This window comes from Chaetodon trifascialis, chromosome 9, assembly GCF_039877785.1.
Source record: "Chaetodon trifascialis isolate fChaTrf1 chromosome 9, fChaTrf1.hap1, whole genome shotgun sequence".
In the NCBI taxonomy this organism is placed as follows: domain Eukaryota; kingdom Metazoa; phylum Chordata; class Actinopteri; order Chaetodontiformes; family Chaetodontidae; genus Chaetodon; species Chaetodon trifascialis.
In genome coordinates, this window is record NC_092064.1 from 25,668,800 (window position 1) to 25,688,205 (window position 19,406).

At 39.7% G+C, this 19,406-nt stretch overlaps 1 protein-coding gene across 3 annotated transcripts in view; it reads left to right on the plus strand.

Moving 5' to 3' along the window:
- Window positions 1-19,406, plus strand: part of tenm4 (teneurin transmembrane protein 4) — a 146,445-nt gene that overhangs the window by 38,487 nt on the left and 88,552 nt on the right. Inside the window, exon 4 of one of the 3 annotated variants that reach the window (XM_070969824.1) lies at window positions 17,814-18,035. The exons of the other annotated variants lie outside the window; for them this stretch is intronic. Coding sequence (XP_070825925.1) covers window positions 17,814-18,035 — 222 coding nt within the window. The remainder of the gene's footprint in view (window positions 1-17,813; window positions 18,036-19,406) is intronic. 3 annotated transcript variants of the gene reach the window in all.

A 19,406-nucleotide genomic window follows, 5' to 3' on the forward strand; every position in this document is an offset into this window, starting at 1 on the left:
ACAAGCTTATGTACACACACATATGTGTGTGTGTCTACAATGTAGTAATATTCTGAGAGCAGCTTTTTTATATATTTTGATATTCAGTTATTGGACTTAGATTATTTTTTATTATTGCTCATTACTCAAATCCAGGTCGCTGCAGGCATTGCTTCGGGGCAAAGCCTCGAGGAATACCAGTGAAATCCTCTTGTGAAAGTCCCTCCATAACCTCTCAGTTTGGATTTTCTGCAGCACATAAGCAACTAGTGGAAGTTTCTGCTGAGATCTCATCACAAACTCTGCAGGCTTTGTCTTGATGTGTATGCATATTATGGAAGTACATCTTTTCCTCTACATTTTGTCCTCGTCCACATGCAAACTGTAGTTTTAGGTCACTAAAAAGATTTTTTGAAAACACCTGCTAAACTACTACCACCACTTCTACTACAGCTACTAAAACTAGTACTACAACTATGATAATAATAATGATATTATTATTATTAGTACTACTAGTTGTCGTGACCTGACTTGGCTTTTAAAACAGAATCTGGTACAGAAACAGCCAGTAATGACAAAATTTGCAGCTCTGATTGTGAACGTTACTTTTGCACCCATAACAATAAAAGTATATAAGTATTCACAGCAAGTGTAAGTACTGATGGAGGGACCCAAAGCCATCTCTGCTTTAAAAGTACTCCATAAAATCTTAAGCCTGATTCAGAAATTCTCTTGGCTATCCAGACAAATGAGGCAAGGATTGCTGTGATGTCTTCTTGTTTGTAGTGCCATTTGAGTCTCTGGCTGAAGAGACTGGACATAATGATCAGAGAAATGACAATTTTCAATTTTGCTTAATTTGATCTTGGAAATTTTCTTAGACTGAAATAAGCATGTTCGTAGAAAGCAGAATGGTGTGATGATTAGCAAAAATATACTGGCACCAGTCCTTTTCATGAGAAGTTTGAATTATTCTGTTTGTCTATACTTTCCCTTGCATAAGCCGTGCTTTTACACCATCAAGCAAGTATGGGGATAACACACTTTTTAGGTTCCTCCACTGACTAATGAGTTGAAGCTGCAGAAAAGGAAGATGAACGATGGTCGGCCTTCTTAACTCAATTCTGTTTTTTGTTCTGCATGGTTAGCTGCATGGAATCAGTCAGCATTTATACGACCTAAGCACATAGTAGCTAATGTGCTGATGTGATCACACTTAGCTGGGGTGAGAGCAGTACTTATTGATGTTGGCTTGTCAGATTGTCTTTTCATGGGGACTCTGCATTTTCATACACAAGCTTAACAGTTGTTGAAATAAGATTTTTTTTTTTCTGTCTTCGTTGCTGCTGACAACCTTAAATTTTCAAATTGAGATGTAAAGTGCCTTAATATTATTCAGTATGTATTATGCTAATGAAGCTGGTCTGCTTTGCACACAATTACACAAATCCTAAAATTACTAAGAATGGCAATGAATAACTACTTGTAGCAATACTCCACTAAACTTCTTCCATTCTTAGTTATGTGTCCTACTACACAGCACTAGAACTAAAAGCAAAAAGATGGTTAAAAAAAGTATTACAATGATGACAATTAGAATTGCTTTTCTTGGACTAAGAAACAAAAATTCTTGCAGTGAGCGCCAACTCTACAGCGATGATGATTTACTCCTTTGCTGCCTGTATCAGAGTTGTTGGAGGGTTCACGACTGAAGGAACTTTGAGCTGCTGAAAGATTGAGGTTAAGAGCTCCAGGGTGGCGCTCAGTTACAGAATCATCAAACATAGCACGACTGTCTATGAGGGACAGGTGTTCCTCGTGGAAACATGTCACAGCCCCAAAAGGCTGATGGGTTTTGAAAAGGTTGGAACCTGAGCAGGGAGTACATCGGCCTGTCCTCTTAACATGCTGATCGTGATTGAAAGAACGTTTGATCAGTTCTGTTATTCTCAGCCAAAGCCGCATTTTCCTTCCACAGAAAAGCACCAGCTGAGCTTGAGACTAATTGCTTAGTGTATTTATTCTAATTTGATTGTATTTAATTCTAATGATGGTCCATTTTCCTTTATTAAAAGCAGCGTTGTATTTTTCAAATAGAGCCAAAGTAAAAGTCTGAGTTTGCAGAAGTCACAGAAACATGAGTATGTCTAAATGAACGTTGTTTTGGAGTACCACTACCACAGTCCACCATGACTAACACAATTAAATGTTTTTTAGAGGGAAGTCTTCTGATATTACTCACTAGAACACATCTGAGTCACAACAGATGAGTGAAAATAGCCAATCACATTAGAAACGTACCCTCTGCATAATGAGAAGTAACCACAGAACAAGCAGCATTTTTACACTTTGATTCAAGCATCTGAATCTCAGACCGTGCATGCTGAAATACCAGTGCTGATGGCCACACCCTTCTGAGGTGAAAAAACCAATGTCTTTGATGCACACTCCACATTTAAGTCCCGGAGCTTCACCACCACGTGAGGAGCGTGTGGAGTGAAGTGAAATCAGACCAATTAGACAAGACATTTCCTGTATACAGGGCTGGATTCATTAGGGCATGTTTTACAGCAGTGTGGTAGGACCACAGAGATGGGGTTTCCTATTGTGACCTTGGAGTAGCAGCAACATATTTGCGTGCACACACACACACACACACACACACACACACACACACACACACACACACACACACACACACACATATACACAAGGCACATGTGCAGAGCAACTAAAGAAATAGTTTTTATGTGAATACTTGGACAGCAAATTATAAAATTATCATATGTGAGAGCGATGTTATTATCAGGTCTTTTTCTTTGAATTAAAATTGACAGAAAATCCAACTCCATGCAAAACAGCAAGCAAGCTATTGCTCTTGATATTTTAATGATGTATTTAAGATAGAGTAAATCCTTTCTTGTTTTTATTCGTCCATGCTGGGAAGTCGTGGCATTTTTCAGGTTGTCCATCCGTCTGTCCGTCCTGCTCTTGTTGACGTGATAGCTCAGGAACACAGTGAGGGAATTTCTTTAAATTGAGTATAGACGTTCATTGAACTCAAGGATGAACTAATTTCTTCTTGGTGGTCCACATATGCAATTCTTGACCATAACTCAAGAATTCATATAGTAATTATAGTAAAATTTCACACAGATGTCTCATAGGAAAAAAATGATCAAGTGATTAACATTTGAGAAGCTGAATGTCAAAGTTCAGCTTCACTGTGACATTATAATGTCCTGCAAAAACACTTTTCTGGCCATTATTCAACCCCCTAACTCAGGAACAGAAGGGCAGATTGTGACCATATTTCACATGGTCAGATACTGAATTGGTGACAGTAACCTTGGATGTCCACCTTGAAACTGTCGTGATTGTATAGATCCTCCGTGCTGCCGGGTGAACGTGTGTGAAGCATCAACCTTTTATCATCTTTAGCGTCTTTGCGCTAACATCCATATTTGAAGCATTGTACTCCACCACAACCTCACTTGTTTTGCTGATGTTGAGCTTCAGGTGATTGTTGTCTCTGTAAGTCCTTTATACTCATCTATGAAAACAGTCTTTAAGTGAAGACAGCACGTCTCTCACTGGAAATTATCCACTGGAATCATACATGTCAGCTGGACAGATATGGATCTTATTTTAGTAAATGAATAATCATACATTTACAATGGTGGACTGTAACTTTGTGCGCATTGAAATTGCATAATTAGAAAATTAAAAGACATATTTTGAGTGTGATGGTTTATGTTGAATGTTGTAACAGATCATATGGAGTGATTCTTTTCACCTTGTACCACTGCACTGCAAGGTTGTGCTATTGATCACAGCCCTCGCTCGTAATTTTCTGTGTGCTACAGGCTATTCTGTAATATCAGTCATATTTAATGTCAGTATTTACAGTAACATAAACATTAATCAGCCTGTTTATCACTGGACATGTTGCAGAGAGCAAAACAGAGGAGAAACATGAAAGGATGCAGAATTTGTGCAAAATACTCTTCATTTTAAATCTTTTTGATTTATTACTTTTGTCCATTTTTATTTTTTTGGTTTCCAAATAACTCCACTATCCAGAATATCAGAACAATGGTTCAAACACATCACAAGTTTGATCAACTCATCAGGATGGAAGACATTAAACAGTAAGAGCATGCAGGCATCTTATCTGTTTGCTAAGTTCTAAAATAAGTGACAGGTATGGATAGAATATTTTGTTTTAAGGAACCACAGAAACAGTTACACCATTGAAACAGGTTTGGTAATCCTATCAGTTTTCATGTAGAGACAAATAAAATCACATCTCTATCACAGAAGCCTTTTGGCGTCAGTGACAGCGATGCCAAAAGCGACACAGAGACTGTGATCATTTGCTGTAGGGGACAGTGTTTTCTGTAATTTCGCTGCATCCACATCGAGCGCAACATGGAAGCTTGTTCTGAAATGGTCACAGGCATCGTAGCAGCAGAATATCAGGCGAAATGATGCTTCAAAGAAATCACTAGTGGATTCCCAGCTCACAGCCGTGGTTATTTCCACCCCCAGTTTTTCTTGTGAAGTTATTTATTTGTTTACTTTTTTTGGCAGAGTCTCTGCTCAGATCATGGATTAGTAGAGATATTCTCTGGCTCATTTGCAGGCTAATTTGCTGGGTTTTAGAGGCCCTTGTGGACAGTTTTGGTCTGTTATCTGTGGAGTTGCATGCCCGCTCGCTGCCAGTGCCTCTGACAGTCTAAACCAACAGCACATCAGGGCCCATCTTACCACCAAAGCTCAGGGGCCTCAGTGCAGCTCAAAGCACGACATGGAGCAGGATGAGCCCTCCTCCATGGAGGATCGTCTTAACCCAGTCTCACAACTTCTGTCCATCTCTCAGCAGTATCCATTTAACATACAGTCATTAACCACGCTCATGTTATATTTATGTTAGTTTTAAGAACTGCTCTCCCTGTCTAAAATGGGATACAAATAGCAATGCGGTGATTTTCTGGATCTCTAATCTAGCATATGCTATCAGATCAGTCGTCAATACTGTCTGATACCCAGCCCACAAAGATGTATGATTGGTCCTTTGATGCAAGTTAATTGCTCTCCTGTATTTTTTTTCTTTTCTGAGCATACATTACAAAAAAAGTAGTATTTTATCTTGACCTGTGTTTTATGTTTTTGAACACCGTATATCAGTCTGTTGGAACTCTAGATAGCTCTGAGCAAGCAGTTATCACAAGTGAAAGCAATTAGTGCTTGTTGTTGAGGCTGAGGAAACAGTGATCATAATGTGCGGTTGCCCTAGATAGACACAGTTAAACTTCCATGCGGAGATTTCTCTCATTAGCGGTCACCTCTGATACCGTCAGTGTAAGTCTCTGATACCAATCCAGGTACAGAGCTTTCAGGGCTGCTTGAGTTACAAAATATTCATCAGCAAACATCAGCTCAGGTAATGCAAATGTTTGTCTGTCACTTCGTCATCCAAAACTGGATAATGCTTGTCATGCTTAAAGGTTAGAACGTGCATTTATGTACATCTTTGAGTAAGGGACCATGCCACAACAAATGTAGTACATTTTCAGACGATGTGTAACATTTGTACTTCTTTTTACTCTTTACTTTGAACCATGTGGAATACAAGATCGTTTGTGTGGTAACGTAATGCGAGCGTAGCTGTAATGATTAATTAATTAGCATAATTAATACGAATTATTTGCTGCGTTCCCGCTTTTGCTCTCAGGGCTTGTCAGTGTACTGCGTGATTCAGAATAAGATTAGCACACTTAAATGTAGGGGTGGCACACATGGAAGATTTTGACACACATAAAGACCCTGCTGTTCCAAAACCTTGATGTGTTGGACAGCTGAGGTTCCTCCTGTATTATTTCTCTCACAGTGAAAGTAGCTTGGCACGGTGAAATTTCACAGCCTGCTCATGTTGAAGAAAATAGCTCAGGACATAAGCTTTAGATTTTTTTCCCCTCTGCCTTCAGTGGTTCCTGTGAAGTACTGCTGTCTCACTGGAAACACTAGTCTTATCTCAGCTGAATTGCTGGCTTCTGCAGCAGGTCACACTGGAGCTGCAATCTGTCTGTCTTCAAACCTCAATGCTTACAGTGTGTGAATCACCAGATTTTGGCATAGGCACACTTTGAGCTATTTAGATAATTTAAACTCACTCATTATGAGCTGAGCACTAATTGTGGTTCGCAGGAGGTTGGATGTGTAACAGTTTTAACATTTAATTAAGTGCTAATGGGAAATACAGTCCAGGACAGCCAGAAACATTTCCACACTGACTTTAGGAATGAATAAAAGGACAAGTTTGAAAACTTAATTCGGGAAATAGAAAATAAACTGACCTCTGTCGGTCAGCTGACTGATAAACACTTATTAAAAATTATACACATATTAAAAAGACATACGTGGCTTGTATGACCCCAGAGAATACGTCTGCTCCATGACTGAGGCAGCAGTATTGTAATCTTTTTGCAGAGCTGAACCTGAAAGTGAGGACAAAAGAGTTTCTTTTTTCCGAACCTTGTTTATGTTGGTAAATGGCATCAGAATGATTTGTTTTCAGCTCTGAGAGATCACCCCGATGACCCTGATTTCCCTGAAGTCTAGAAGTAAATTTGACTTTGTGGAAGTTTTAAAGAATTATCTCTGCATATTTCAGCGAGCAAGAGGTTGCAGGTTACAGCTTGTTAGTGTACATCACTAATTGGATGCTTGCCGCTTTCAGGTCAGACTTTGATTGTTGTGGTTTTTTAATTGCATTTAGTTGCCACCCTTGTAATGGACTGCATCGTCTTTTTGTTGTCAGTATTACTTGAGAGACAGTGAAGATGCAGCATTGAAGAAATGGAAGGGCCTCTTAGGCTAATGCAACCTTGGGCTCAGTCTGTGAAAAAAGCTCAGTTTAAACTTGAAAAGTTGTAGCTGTACATTTATAAAAAGTGATTTGGTTCAGTGTCACAAAATGGATTTTTTTCCATTCATTTGGTGAACCTTTATTTAAACACGGTGGCCCAGTGTTACTGAACATGCGGCCGTCACAGTAGCTTTTGAAACATAATGGAAGCAGGTGTTGCTTGGACCACTGAAAGGAAAATTTACATTTAAAATTTTCATATGGATCTGTTGATAGGAGCATCACTTGACAGCCCTCACTTTCAAACATTCAGTAAAAATGCATTAAATAAAAATGCATAATGTCTGAGAGGTAACAATACAACCCAAAGAGAGATAGAGTGCAATCAAAAAAGGACTGAAAATGGATCAGGCTTCACGCATCTGCTGCTGATCAGTTAGAAATGATTGAAATAATCAGCCTCAATCTGATCCTGCAAATAAACAAGATTTATATTCAAAAAAACAAAACTCAAATGGATGAATTTGACTGATTGTGATAAGTAGTGATAAGTTTAAAAGCCATCTGAACACATTACAATAAAAACAACATGTTGCAGCATAACGGGCTCCTGACTGCAGCGTCCAGACTGCTCCACAGGTACCACAGTATCCGCACTATTATTAAAATGATCACGTTTTGAAGTTAATGTTCAGTTTTCGGCAATGGAAGAAAATATATGAAATTCACATTCTGATTCACCACTGGTTTGAGTATGAAAAGGTAATCCTCGTGTTCACGCCCATCTCCAGTTGCTAGGACTCCGTCTACCCCAGGCAACTTAATTTACAATCTTCGCCTGAGTGGAACTAAAATTGGTTTACCTTGTTCTGACCAAAGTCTCTACAATTACGCTCCAGAAAAGGTGTCTCCTGTCTGCACTTGTTATTTATTACTACATTCTTGCTACTACCACTGTGTCAAAAGCTTGCTATTTTTTCATAAAAGAGAATTAAGAGACGTATCTAAATGGGTCCAAATGCAGATACTGGATTTCTGTTTCTGTCAGTGATGTAGCAGCCTTATATTAGCGTTAAATTATTGTAAATACTTCTATTATAAACAAGCCTTCTTTGCCATTTTGCAGACTCTCAGTGGCTTTAGTTTAACCATGGTGTAAATTATATAAGCACTTAGAAACACAGGCCTCTTGGCAGCATGTATTTTAGATAGCCTTTTGAACTGTCATGCACTCAGTGGGAGCTGGGAGGCACACACAAATCAATTCTTTAACACTGACAAAGTGTCTGAAATGAAAAACAGGGGACTTTTATGTAAGCTATCTGGAGAGCATGATGAGAGGAAGAAATAATGTTTTGACAGAGGTATGATCCTTTAGCATAAAAGCATAGATATTGCTCTGACATTTATACACAGCGTAGCAAATCTGCACAAATCAGGCGAAGGTGGCCTTCTCAGCACGCCGAAAATTCCCACTCAGTCTAATAAAATTTTGATTCCAGGAGAAAGTTTGGAAGATGGGAGGTTTTTGTATTTTTTAAGGCAGTGCTTAAGCTCTTGACTGTCTTTTATTAGGAACGTACTATTGCTGTTTCTTAAGGGTATACTTTAGAATTTTATTAGGCCAGGCCTGCAGTGCACTGAGAAATGACAGGATGGGGATAGTGCCATCTTTGTTCAGCAAGGCCCCAGGCAAGCCACATGTAGCCCTAATGAGTCGCTTACAATTTCAGGCTCCGCTTGCTCTCAAACACCAAAAGTAAACTTTTGTCTTTTTTCCCCCTCACAATTCGGGGACCTTAAGAGGATTGTGGGGTCATTATTTATTCATGCCATTGTGTTTATTCACCAGCCTCTGTGTGTGATGGGAGAGGGAATAGAGCAGCTAGTGCAGACGGAGTAAAAGCTGATAATTATCCACTATTAGCATTGTTTTTTTCAGCCATGGTTTAAGTCGGCTCAGTTGATGATCGAGCTATGATAGAGTACCAGAAACATCCATTTAAAGCAGATTACCACATGCACTTCTTTGAAGTCCAGAATCCTCTGCAGTGGAGTCGCCAAATGGGTGTGGATGTGTTTATAAGCCTGCTTTTACGCCACTTTTTCTGTGCTGTTAGAGAAGATATCCTGTCATGATGTCAGTTACAAACACTTGTGTTGACCAAGAGATCTTTAAAAACAGCCATCACATGCCTGCAGGATGCTGTTAACAGCAAGAGGTGAGGGGATTGGAACCTTTACTATTTATCCTAGAACAAAGAAAGCCCCTGTGATGCCTGAACGGGACTGCATGGAGGGATTTAGCAATGTCAGAGCTCGTCAGAACTAACATTGATTCAAAAGACTAGTGAAGTAAAGAGCAAAAAAAGGGAAGACGAGGAGTCTTGCAAATGGCTCAATTAGTGATTACTCCGTTCTAAAAGAGCAGTTTGAAAACTTAATTGTACTCAGTTTTTTAGCAGCATTTATTCCAGGTGTCTAGTTAATTTCAATAACACTTAAAAAGTTGCAGAAGAAGGTGGCAGTACAGCAGCAGTGACGCTTCTCCTCAAACAGAAGAAATTTCCAATCAGTTTTTCAGGAGTTCAGCTTCACATTTCCAGTCTGATTCAGTCCTCTGTTTGTCACAGAGATGTCCAAACAGATGGTGTCTTTCGGCTGGATTGCAGGGCCCACTGTCTCTGCAGCACAGAGAAATAGGATGGACCGGGCGGATGAGAGTGGCAGAAGCCAGGCAGGGATGTGGGTAGAAGATGACTGTGGAAGGAGTCTGTGCTTATAGTCACAGAGTGGAAATGCCATCTGTACTCTTAGCCACTCTGGCCTCCTTTTCATCTTCCTAGGTGATGCTCTGGAAAGCCGCTGGCATCTGTAGTCTGCTGGGTGCGAGTGCTTGTGTGCCACTGCTGCTTTTTCTTTGTCTTAGGTGGATATTTTCCTCCTCCTCCATGCAGATGAAGAGATTAGCACTGATAGATTGCATCCTTAAATTGGTGTAATTTAAAGAGGAATGAGTGTAAAAGTTTGTTCTTTCTGGGGCCCATGGTCTGTGAATGTGTTTATGGATATCGTGACAGCTGCTAATTTGATCTAAATCACCCATTTCCATGTCCAAGCTGTCCTGCAGGCACCACAGACTGTACTAATGGCCAGATATTTTTTACTTGTGTTTTCTGCATTTATACAAACCATCCTTTTATAATTCTGCATTCAACGTCTCTTAAAGAGGACACAGTAGTTGTAAGTAATGGATGCTGGGTTTAAAGTGCTGATAGAAATGTTATGGGTCAGCCTTAAATGGAGTTGTGCCTTCTGTGGTAATGCTTTTTTATTACACAAATATAATTTCCATTTTCTCAGTAATGGTCATGTCCATAAAAAAATAAAAAAGAAATATGGGTATTTACAATTTGTTTTCAACCTTATCATACATTATGTTCACTCTGTGTTATTATGATATTGATTCAGGGAAACGGCACCGTCAGAGAAAGTTTTATCATTTTTCCAATGTTGGTTCATAAAAGCTCATTTCCCACTTCCTCTGCAAGTGTGTCCGTGTGTCTGTTAATGTTTTTCGTTGTATAGTTTGGAGTAAGGTGTTGAACTACGGGCAGTGTCCTGCAGAATTACAGTTTGCCTGACAAATTTATGACATTGCACCGTATCAATTGGGGAAATTCTTGTCATCCTGCCGCAGGCATATGTTCAGCATAGCCTTTGGCAGGTGGTGTAAAATCAACTAATAACTTTATATTGCTCTGAGAAAAAAGTGGAAGCGAAATATTTTTTAAATATGAAGCATGTTTACGAGGCACTTTGTCACCTGCGTTTGCTGCATTAGGCTTATGACTTTGTCAGAACTGTCCCTTTGAGCTGTGTCGTTTGTTTTTCTGTTTGTTTGGGTTTTTCTTACTGAGATGAGATCACCTGTCAAGTATTCATTTCGTAAAAGGCTAGTTATGGCTTCAGCTGTGCAATAGAAAACAATTATGTCAATTTAGAAATCCCAATAACGCACAAACCAGAATCAAGCCACCTTGATTGTATTGAAAAGAGAAATCTGATAAGTGTAATTATTACCTGAACATATCCACTAATAACTTTTCCAAAAACGTAGAAGGAAACCTAAAACTTCCATTCATTTGATAAATAATCAGGCACTATTAGGAATTTAGCTCATCCTATAATATCATCAGTTGTTTAAGCCACATCATGATTACTTGCAGTTTCGACTGCTGTTACTTTATCTCAGACAAACACAAATATTCACATCCAAATGGATTTCTGATCTTAAACTCAATTTTATTTTAGTTTGAACTTTGACTTATTGTGAAGACCATTGCCTTTATTGATCATGCCCACAAGTAATGTTCTGCACACTCACACACTCACTCACTCACACACACACACACACACACATATGAATGTTTTTGTTTTGTTTTGTTTTGTTTTTAACCATTTTTTGTTGTTTTTATATTGAATGTGTGTATTGTTTTGTCTTGTTCTGTAACAGCACTAGCCAGTGTTTTCTAAATCTGTGTATTGTGATCAAGTACATTTTCTGGAAATTTGACTGAAAAATGATTTAAAGATAAAATAACCAAATGGGACCCAGCAAATCAAATACCTGAACGATACTGAAGAACCGTCCAGCTTATTGATTTGCAAAATTGCCCACAGTGTCCCAATACAGCAGAAAAATATTAAACAGGAAAATGTCTGATGTTTGACAGATTAATTTATCTTCATATAAAGCACACTATACTATACTGTAAATAGTCATGTCACCCAACCATAGCCAGTCTGTCAGCCAATATTCACCCCATATTTCATCATGTTAGCTTGTAAAAACACCACTAGAGGACTTTATTTCCTTCGGTGACAAAGACGTTGAATATCTAACACTGTCAGTGACACAAAGGCAGCACTAACACTGCCTTGCCAGAGTCTTAGCAGTTCAATCCAAACCAAGAACAGTGATAAAGTAGGCAAGAGGGCAGATTTAATCAGTGGTGGCAGGGCTGAAATGCTGCCAGCCGTCAGTTAGAAAAAAACATCAAAAAGGGGCATCAAGCCTCCTTTCATGGGTTAAGCAGCTCTGAAGCCTTTGTATCACACAGTATTTCCAGGACAACTTGAGCTTGACCAGTGAACATTTGTGTTGCACACTGTAAACATGTCCGCGAGAGCTAAGCAAAAGCACATCATTAGGGGGACAAAGTTGGAAAGCTGAAAAGGGAATTGATAACACCCATGCAATTCAAAAGCTATAAATATCCAATTAAGCTACGTTGTTGCTACCTTAATTGTACCTTGTAGGGAAATATAACTCAGTAATTAATAGAGCATTATTCGTATTAGCTTTGGCATAATAGGCTTTTTTATAAATCTGTTTTGCCCTTTGAAGAGACTTACAATGCATCCTTGCTTCTTCATAGAAGAAGTTATTATGACTTACTGTTCTAGTCAAAGCAACATGGAAACTCATGGTTTATTTTCACTTTGAACTACTGTACACACAACACTCTGCTCATGATTTATTATGATGACTTATCCTCTAAAAGTCTGTTTTTCCCAAGCAGTTACTGAAGGATTGCATGCAGTATTAACCCCCAGAGACCCACAGTTGTAATTTTACATTAACAATGGGCATGCATTTATAACAAGCTCCTAAAGATGTTACAGTCTCCAGCACTGATTTTCATTCCATACATTGGGTCAGATTGTCAAGAATACTGAGATATAACTGAAGCGTTTAACATGCACAAAACGCAGATGTTTGTGGGTTGATTTTGCAGTGGCCTGGCACTGGTTGCACAAGATTTAATCAAGGTTACCAGTGGGTCTGGTGTGCATAATCACATACCTGCTGCCTTCAGATGGCTCCAGAGAGAGTTAATCAGCCGAAAGGGAAGGCCTTCATACATGAAATCTGTTGTGGCTGACAGATGCTGGTAAGAATCAGCCATTAATCTTTTGCGTGCCTTCCTGCATCACTCCCATAATCCTTTTTTTTTTTTCTTCAATCTGTACAATTAGATATCTGCTGATTGAAGAATGTACCTGTATAGTGAAAGTGAAGCATGCAAGCAAAACATTTATAAAAGGGGTCTGTCTGGTTTTGGAGTTGTAAAGGTGCTACACCAATTAGTGATGCAGCAGCACAGAACTTGCATGCGGTAAGTCTTGTCTGCTGTCAGCCTGGTCTGAATAGGCAGGCCTTGGACTGAGCAAAATGTGGTGAATCTTGACACCAAGATTGCATTACACTATTGGTTTGCTAATGACACAATGGTGAGTATCACAGGTGTGTATTGCAGGGAAAGAACAAAACCCACTGCGTCATATACCATGAGCCAGCCTACACGTAACCTCCACATGCAAATACAGTAAGAAGAGTAAGAAGAACAGCTGAAAGTATGACAAAGCTTTAAACATGCTATCACATCTTGGAGTGGATCCCACTCCACCTACACAGGATGACAAAATTGGTGCCAGGGGGAGCAAATTACGCAACATTTTACTGATCTGCCAAAGACAAACTGCCAACCTTTCACACAACCATGTATGATTCTTACTACACAGCTGCCCAAGTCAATGTGGAAACACACGGTGTTAGAGATTTTTTTTTTTTCTTGTTTTTCCTGGCATCATTGTAGAATATTAACATGAATTTTTAGCATTAGCATTGAATAAAAATGCTGGTATCTTGACTACATTAATCCTGCATGCAGAACATCCGGCTCTATGATAAAATGGAGATTCAACACAATCTGCATTTACAACAAGAGTAGCGGTGTGATGATGACACTCAGTCCCCGCTGAGACTCTGTGAGTCATTCCTGTGCATCCTGCATGCTTTGTATGCCACATGGCATCAGTTGATGTTACCGGACAGGCGCAGAGATGTTTGTTTTTTCTTCAGTGTTAATCTGCAAATACACTGCATTTTTTATAGACACTGCCTGCAGCGGTAGTCCTTGAGCAAACAGATAATTCCTGTTGTCACTGTGGAATCACACATCTGCTTCACCTTACTCGCTTTTGTGGGTGTGCAGTTGTACAACGTAGTCATAGATCTTATTTACCATGTTGTGTATTGGAAGCATGACAACCTTTATCTCCCTGAGCATTTCTATGTATAGCTTCAGAATATACAGCAGTTAGAGGCAAAATCAGAAAGATTAGCCAGGTTTGGAGAGAAAAAGAGAGAGAGAAGTAAAGATCAGGACTCCCCGGATGAAGGATGTTGACTCTGCTTATTTGATTTTCTTTTCACTCAATTACATTCTCCCTCTAAATTATATTCTCTATTTACGTGATTTTGTTCTCTATCCCATAGCCAGAGAAGCCTTCTCAAATGACGGCATTTTTAAACATGATTTGTCGTGTGTGCTCGTACAGTGCTAATGACTCTACCTCTTTCTCATGCACAAGCTTGATCATTGTGATTAGTCTCGTAGCTTCCAGTCCACGATTCTGAGTTTTAGTCCCTACATTATGTGAGTGTGTACACCTTAAGCAATTCTGCAGACGTCTCCTCTGGCCTCCACTCATTAGTCAGCACATATACACACCACCCTGCACAGATTGATCACATTGAAATAACGCACAGAGGTTGTCAGATATCTTTGCACAGGGTGTTTCCACAAATCCCTTTGAAGTGTGTAATTATTTATTGGTTTTAGTGCTGAAGCAGTCAAATGATTAATTGATTAGTTGATTGACAGCAAATAAATAAATCAATATTTAAATAAGTGGTTAATCCTGAATGAAGCTGGCTTTTTCTATAGTAGTAAATATATCTTTTTGGACTGCGTTAGTCAGACAAAATAAGCAATTTGGAAATCTGCCAACCTCACCTTGTGCTATCTTGAAACTGTGATGGCACTTTCCACTATTTTGTGACATTTATCAGACCAAAGCTACAGGAGTGCAGTACCTTTAAGCAGCTGTTCGAAGGCATACTGTAGAGGATTATGAAGTGAAGCCCATGAAGTAATATCCTTCAAACAGTCATGTGGAAGGATCTCGCTCCATCCTCGCTTGTGAGCGCCTGAGCCTTTTCGAGGATGCCCCTTTCATCTCCACGCACCATACCTTCACTGCTTGCCTGTGTTTCAGGATGTTTGCATACGTGTTAGTGAAAACAAGACATTCCCATGAATTTCCAGAAAATTAACAATATCACAATATATTTCTACATGATGTTTAAAATTATGTATAAAGTGTGTTTTTCATATTGCCCATAGCAGGAGAATTTACCCTGTGACCAGATGAACTCATGCTCTCTCTCTGCAGCAGCCAGTTCATTTGTTATCTTAAAGTTTTGAGCACAACACAGAACACCTACTTGCTTATTTATTGTAAGTTGCAGGGTTGAAAAAAAAATATATATATTGATGCGTTGCCGCCCACATTCGCATGTTTCAGCATCTGTCTCTCATCCTTGAACCACATACTGATACTGCTTTTCCCTGGAAAATAAATGTCATACTTTGAACTCGGGCTTTGATAATTGCTGCCTGAGCCACTTTTGTTATGTTTGACAACTTGCACTGTTGAACTAATATACTTATAAAGTGATTTTTAGATAATCCTTATCAAAATTAAACTAATTGAATATGGAATTGTAAAATAATTCAGTTGTTACACCTTTTGTAAGTTACTTTGAATCAGAACATCAGTTATATTTCAGAACATAATGCAAAACATGTATGGAGCATTTTTTCCATGTTGCACTGAACACTGCAGTGTCATTAGCAGTTATCCTTTCCTGCCGATCACAGTAACTGATTTATTCATCTTTCTGGGCTCCTAATGAGTTGATTAAGACCTCTAATGCAGTTGTCGGTGGTCTGTGTTTGCTGTCAGGCCAAACCAGACAGTAACTGGCGCTTCCTTTAGCTGTCAGGAACTGACTAGTAGCGCATGGTCCAGGTCCTCCTAAGTAAAGGTCCCCTTTTGCTGCCATAATATAGTGATTGAAGGCAAAGGCAATCAACTCTGGCAGCCAGAGAAACTTTTCTGGCCGTCTCAGGCTGTCGTTTCTGGCCTGCAGCAGCCCCGTGCACGATGTTCGGTGCATGTGGCTCGGGCACGAACTGGACAAGCCAGCATTAATTAAACACAGTGAGACAGTAAAACCTCTGTGTGCTAAACTAATGGCTGCCGAGCATGACTACCTTGACCTCATTTAGGTTATGACTTTGACCATTTTTAGAGGACTTTAATCTTTTCTTGTCTCATTGATTAATTCTCTCCGTGAGGAAAATGCTGTAATATTCGGTCAGAGACTTGGTACAGCTCATTTTTGTCTCTCATGTCGAGAATGTTCGTCTTGCCTCTGGACTTTCATGCCCACAGATACTAGCTCAGTGAAAGATCCTCTGTTCAGCAGCAGAGTGTTGTTTATTTGACACACGCTGAATGTAGTGTCTTTGATGTGTCCGAAGGGCTCTGGGAATGGCTTCTAATTTCAACAGCTCTTTCTCTCCCGGTTGTACAGTGCTGTAGAGTCAAGCACAACAGTGTCACGGCCATTAACCCGCAGCATGGCCACTGTGCCACTGTACCCATTACCTGCACCTACATTAGAGGATTGAGAGAGAAATGAAGTGTGTGGTGGGAAGTATATATAAAGCACAAACTGTGACTCTCAGGGGCAGTGGACATTTGCTTGTGTAGGGCTGCGGCTGATATGTTAGTATCACTAATTGTTTCCTAATTAGATGTGAGTCACTGAGCCGTATTTTAATACTCTTCAGGGATCATTACAGAGTGAGAGGAAATTTATCTCTCCTGATGGATGACAGTAGAGTCAGCAGGAATTTCAACATCAACACCGACGGACTGATGGGAAGATGGGAGAGCACCAAACTGATGGCTTTGTTCGCTGCAGTCACGTTACTTAAGTAGTCCATTTTCAGCGTGGCGCAGAGCTGCATCAGGAGTTAATCACACATTAATAGGAGCTCTGTGGAGATTTAACATTTTATGACAGCATGGGAATTGGAGCCAGTAAGCCTCGAAAGAAGAAATTGTATGATATTTGTATGTAAGAATTAGCATACTGTATTGCTATATAACAAGAGGCTATAGATAATCACAACTGTAAATTATTGGTATTCTGCTGTTTAGGTGAGTGGCCAGTCTAATCCCTCTGGTGTTTTATATTACTGACAAGTAGGGAAGCTGAAATGGACACAGAGCACAGAAGAAATAGGAAGGATTGGTTCAGGTTGGATTCATTTCTTTGCTGCCAGGGGTTATATGTATTTCCGCAGGAGGGGGTATTAACAACCCCTCCATGCCTGGGAACATATGATTCATGTGCCTGCTGCACAGCACACAAATTTGAATCCGCCTGCGTAATTTTTGTAATTTGGAGAAGTGTAGTCATGTCAAATTGTGATACTTTCAAAAAAGTTCAAAATGAGAGTGTCAAGAATTAGTGTGAAATATTATTTACTTGTATTTGAGCAGATATTTCTGACTTAACATGCATTTGTTACTGAATATAGGCTGAGCTTTGATGTAGGCATACATCCAAACTGATCAGTTGTGGGGGGTTTTTGTGCTTGTTTGTTTTGTTAAAGGATTTGAGCATTGTAGCCTGTAATTGTTCCCCTTTTCTGCATCTAACATCCCAAAAAGGTGTTTTGTTGTTTTTATTTCTCTAAACCAGTGCCAGGTATTTGCCTTTTCTATTCTGTCTCAAATTCATTTCAGTTGTTTGCAGTGTTCCTCCCAGCTGGGGTGAGGTGGCGGAGACAAAGGCAGATGTGTCCCTGTTTTTGTTTTTTTTTTAAGTGTCAGAGTTAAGTCTTACTTATGTGTGTGTGTGTTTGCGTGTGTGTGTGTGTGTGTGTGTGTGTGTGTTCTGCTCCTATGTGATGTTGCCTGTGTTTGGGTGTGTTTCATTTCCCCCCCATGTGTTGTCTCTGTTTGTGGTCCACAGGTCCTCCGCTGCATTGTTCATCCGCCTCCTCCTCCCCCGTTGAGCAGCTCCCATACCCTCCCCCTTCCATTGCAGCCAATGAGAGCCAGGGAGGGTTGCTAGGTAACTGTGCGGCTCAGCCAGCCCAGGACTCTGACTCTGAGGATGAGTTTGGCCCCAATTCATTCTTAGTTAAAACTGGCTCAGGGAACGTGTATGCTCCTGCCACTGCAACTGCTGATGGTGAGTTGGTTTTCAAACTACTGTTGCTTTCTGGAGGTTAGCCTTCCCCTGCTCCTGGATGTGTTGTGTTATAGGTCATGCAGATGGCTATGGGCAAGAATATGTCCCTTTTTTCTGAGCACCATGAGAGAGAGCTGAAACTTTGAATCGATATGTAGCCTCAGGAAATGCGCAGAACTCTCTGAAGCGAGGTCTGGAAAGTTCAGAGTCTCACTCAAAGAGATGGACGATTTTGGTTCAGTAGGAGATATTTGTCACAGATACTTCTCTTCAGTTTCAATGCGTGCTGGTGGGAGTAACCATCTACAATCCCTCAATAGAATTTTCAGAAACAGCAGCCTGCATGCATCCTCCGCACCTGATAGGAAATAAGCAAGGAATAAAGACAGCTGCTTGACACCAGCTGTAATGTAATCCTTGCTGTATCATCATATACTGTATAACTGCAAGGACGGACTCCTTCCAGGTTTATTAAAAACAGAGTTGGCCCCTTACTTTAGATTTGTATTTTGATAACGGCTCAAACTTAAACAGTGCCCCTTGATTTAGATTAGGTTTGAAAATTCCTGATGTGGTTTCTCATTAATAAATGTCAGCCTCTCATTCCTCTTGTCTCCTGCTGTTGACTTAACACTCATTCAGACTGACAGAATGACATTTGCACTCAAACTGCAAACATAGTGCTGACATGTTGACAAAACTTCAGTGACTATAAAAACACGTACAGTGGATTTACTAAGGAGCAGTCAAAGTGAGTTACACATTGTATCAGCAGTTATCTTACTCCTTAAATCATTGTGAAGATTTTATTTGCCGTGCCACTGTGGGCACTAATGAATTATCTGTGGCAGATAATAAACATGGGTGAAATTGTTTTGTTGAGTCGATATAATAGTATTTGTTTGTTGCTGTATAACTGCTATACATTCGTAGATTCTTCTTAAACTCACTGAATGGCATATGAAAAATGTATGGACATAAGAACATTTGAGTATTTTGTAAACTCAGAAAACCAGATTTATTATTAATCCCACATTTTGAAGTGGAGCAAGTTATATGTTCTTAACAATGCTGTCATTCAAACTCAGTTATTTATGCCATATATCTCCCATAGGTCATCCCTTTGCATGCTGAATAGTTTTTCTTTTCTGATATTTCAGTGTTGCTGCCTTTGAACTACAGCAGCTACTTGCTTATCCCACCGGCATGACAAACACAAAACAAAATAAAATGCTCTAAATAATTGATCAAGCTTGCAAGTTAACTATCCAAAGGGTTGAATTACATCAAACTCCAAAGTGCTCCAGCTGCCTGCTCAGAAAGCCTCCAGAATGAGTTATTAATCCCGCCGCAAATCTCCCCCCTAATTCC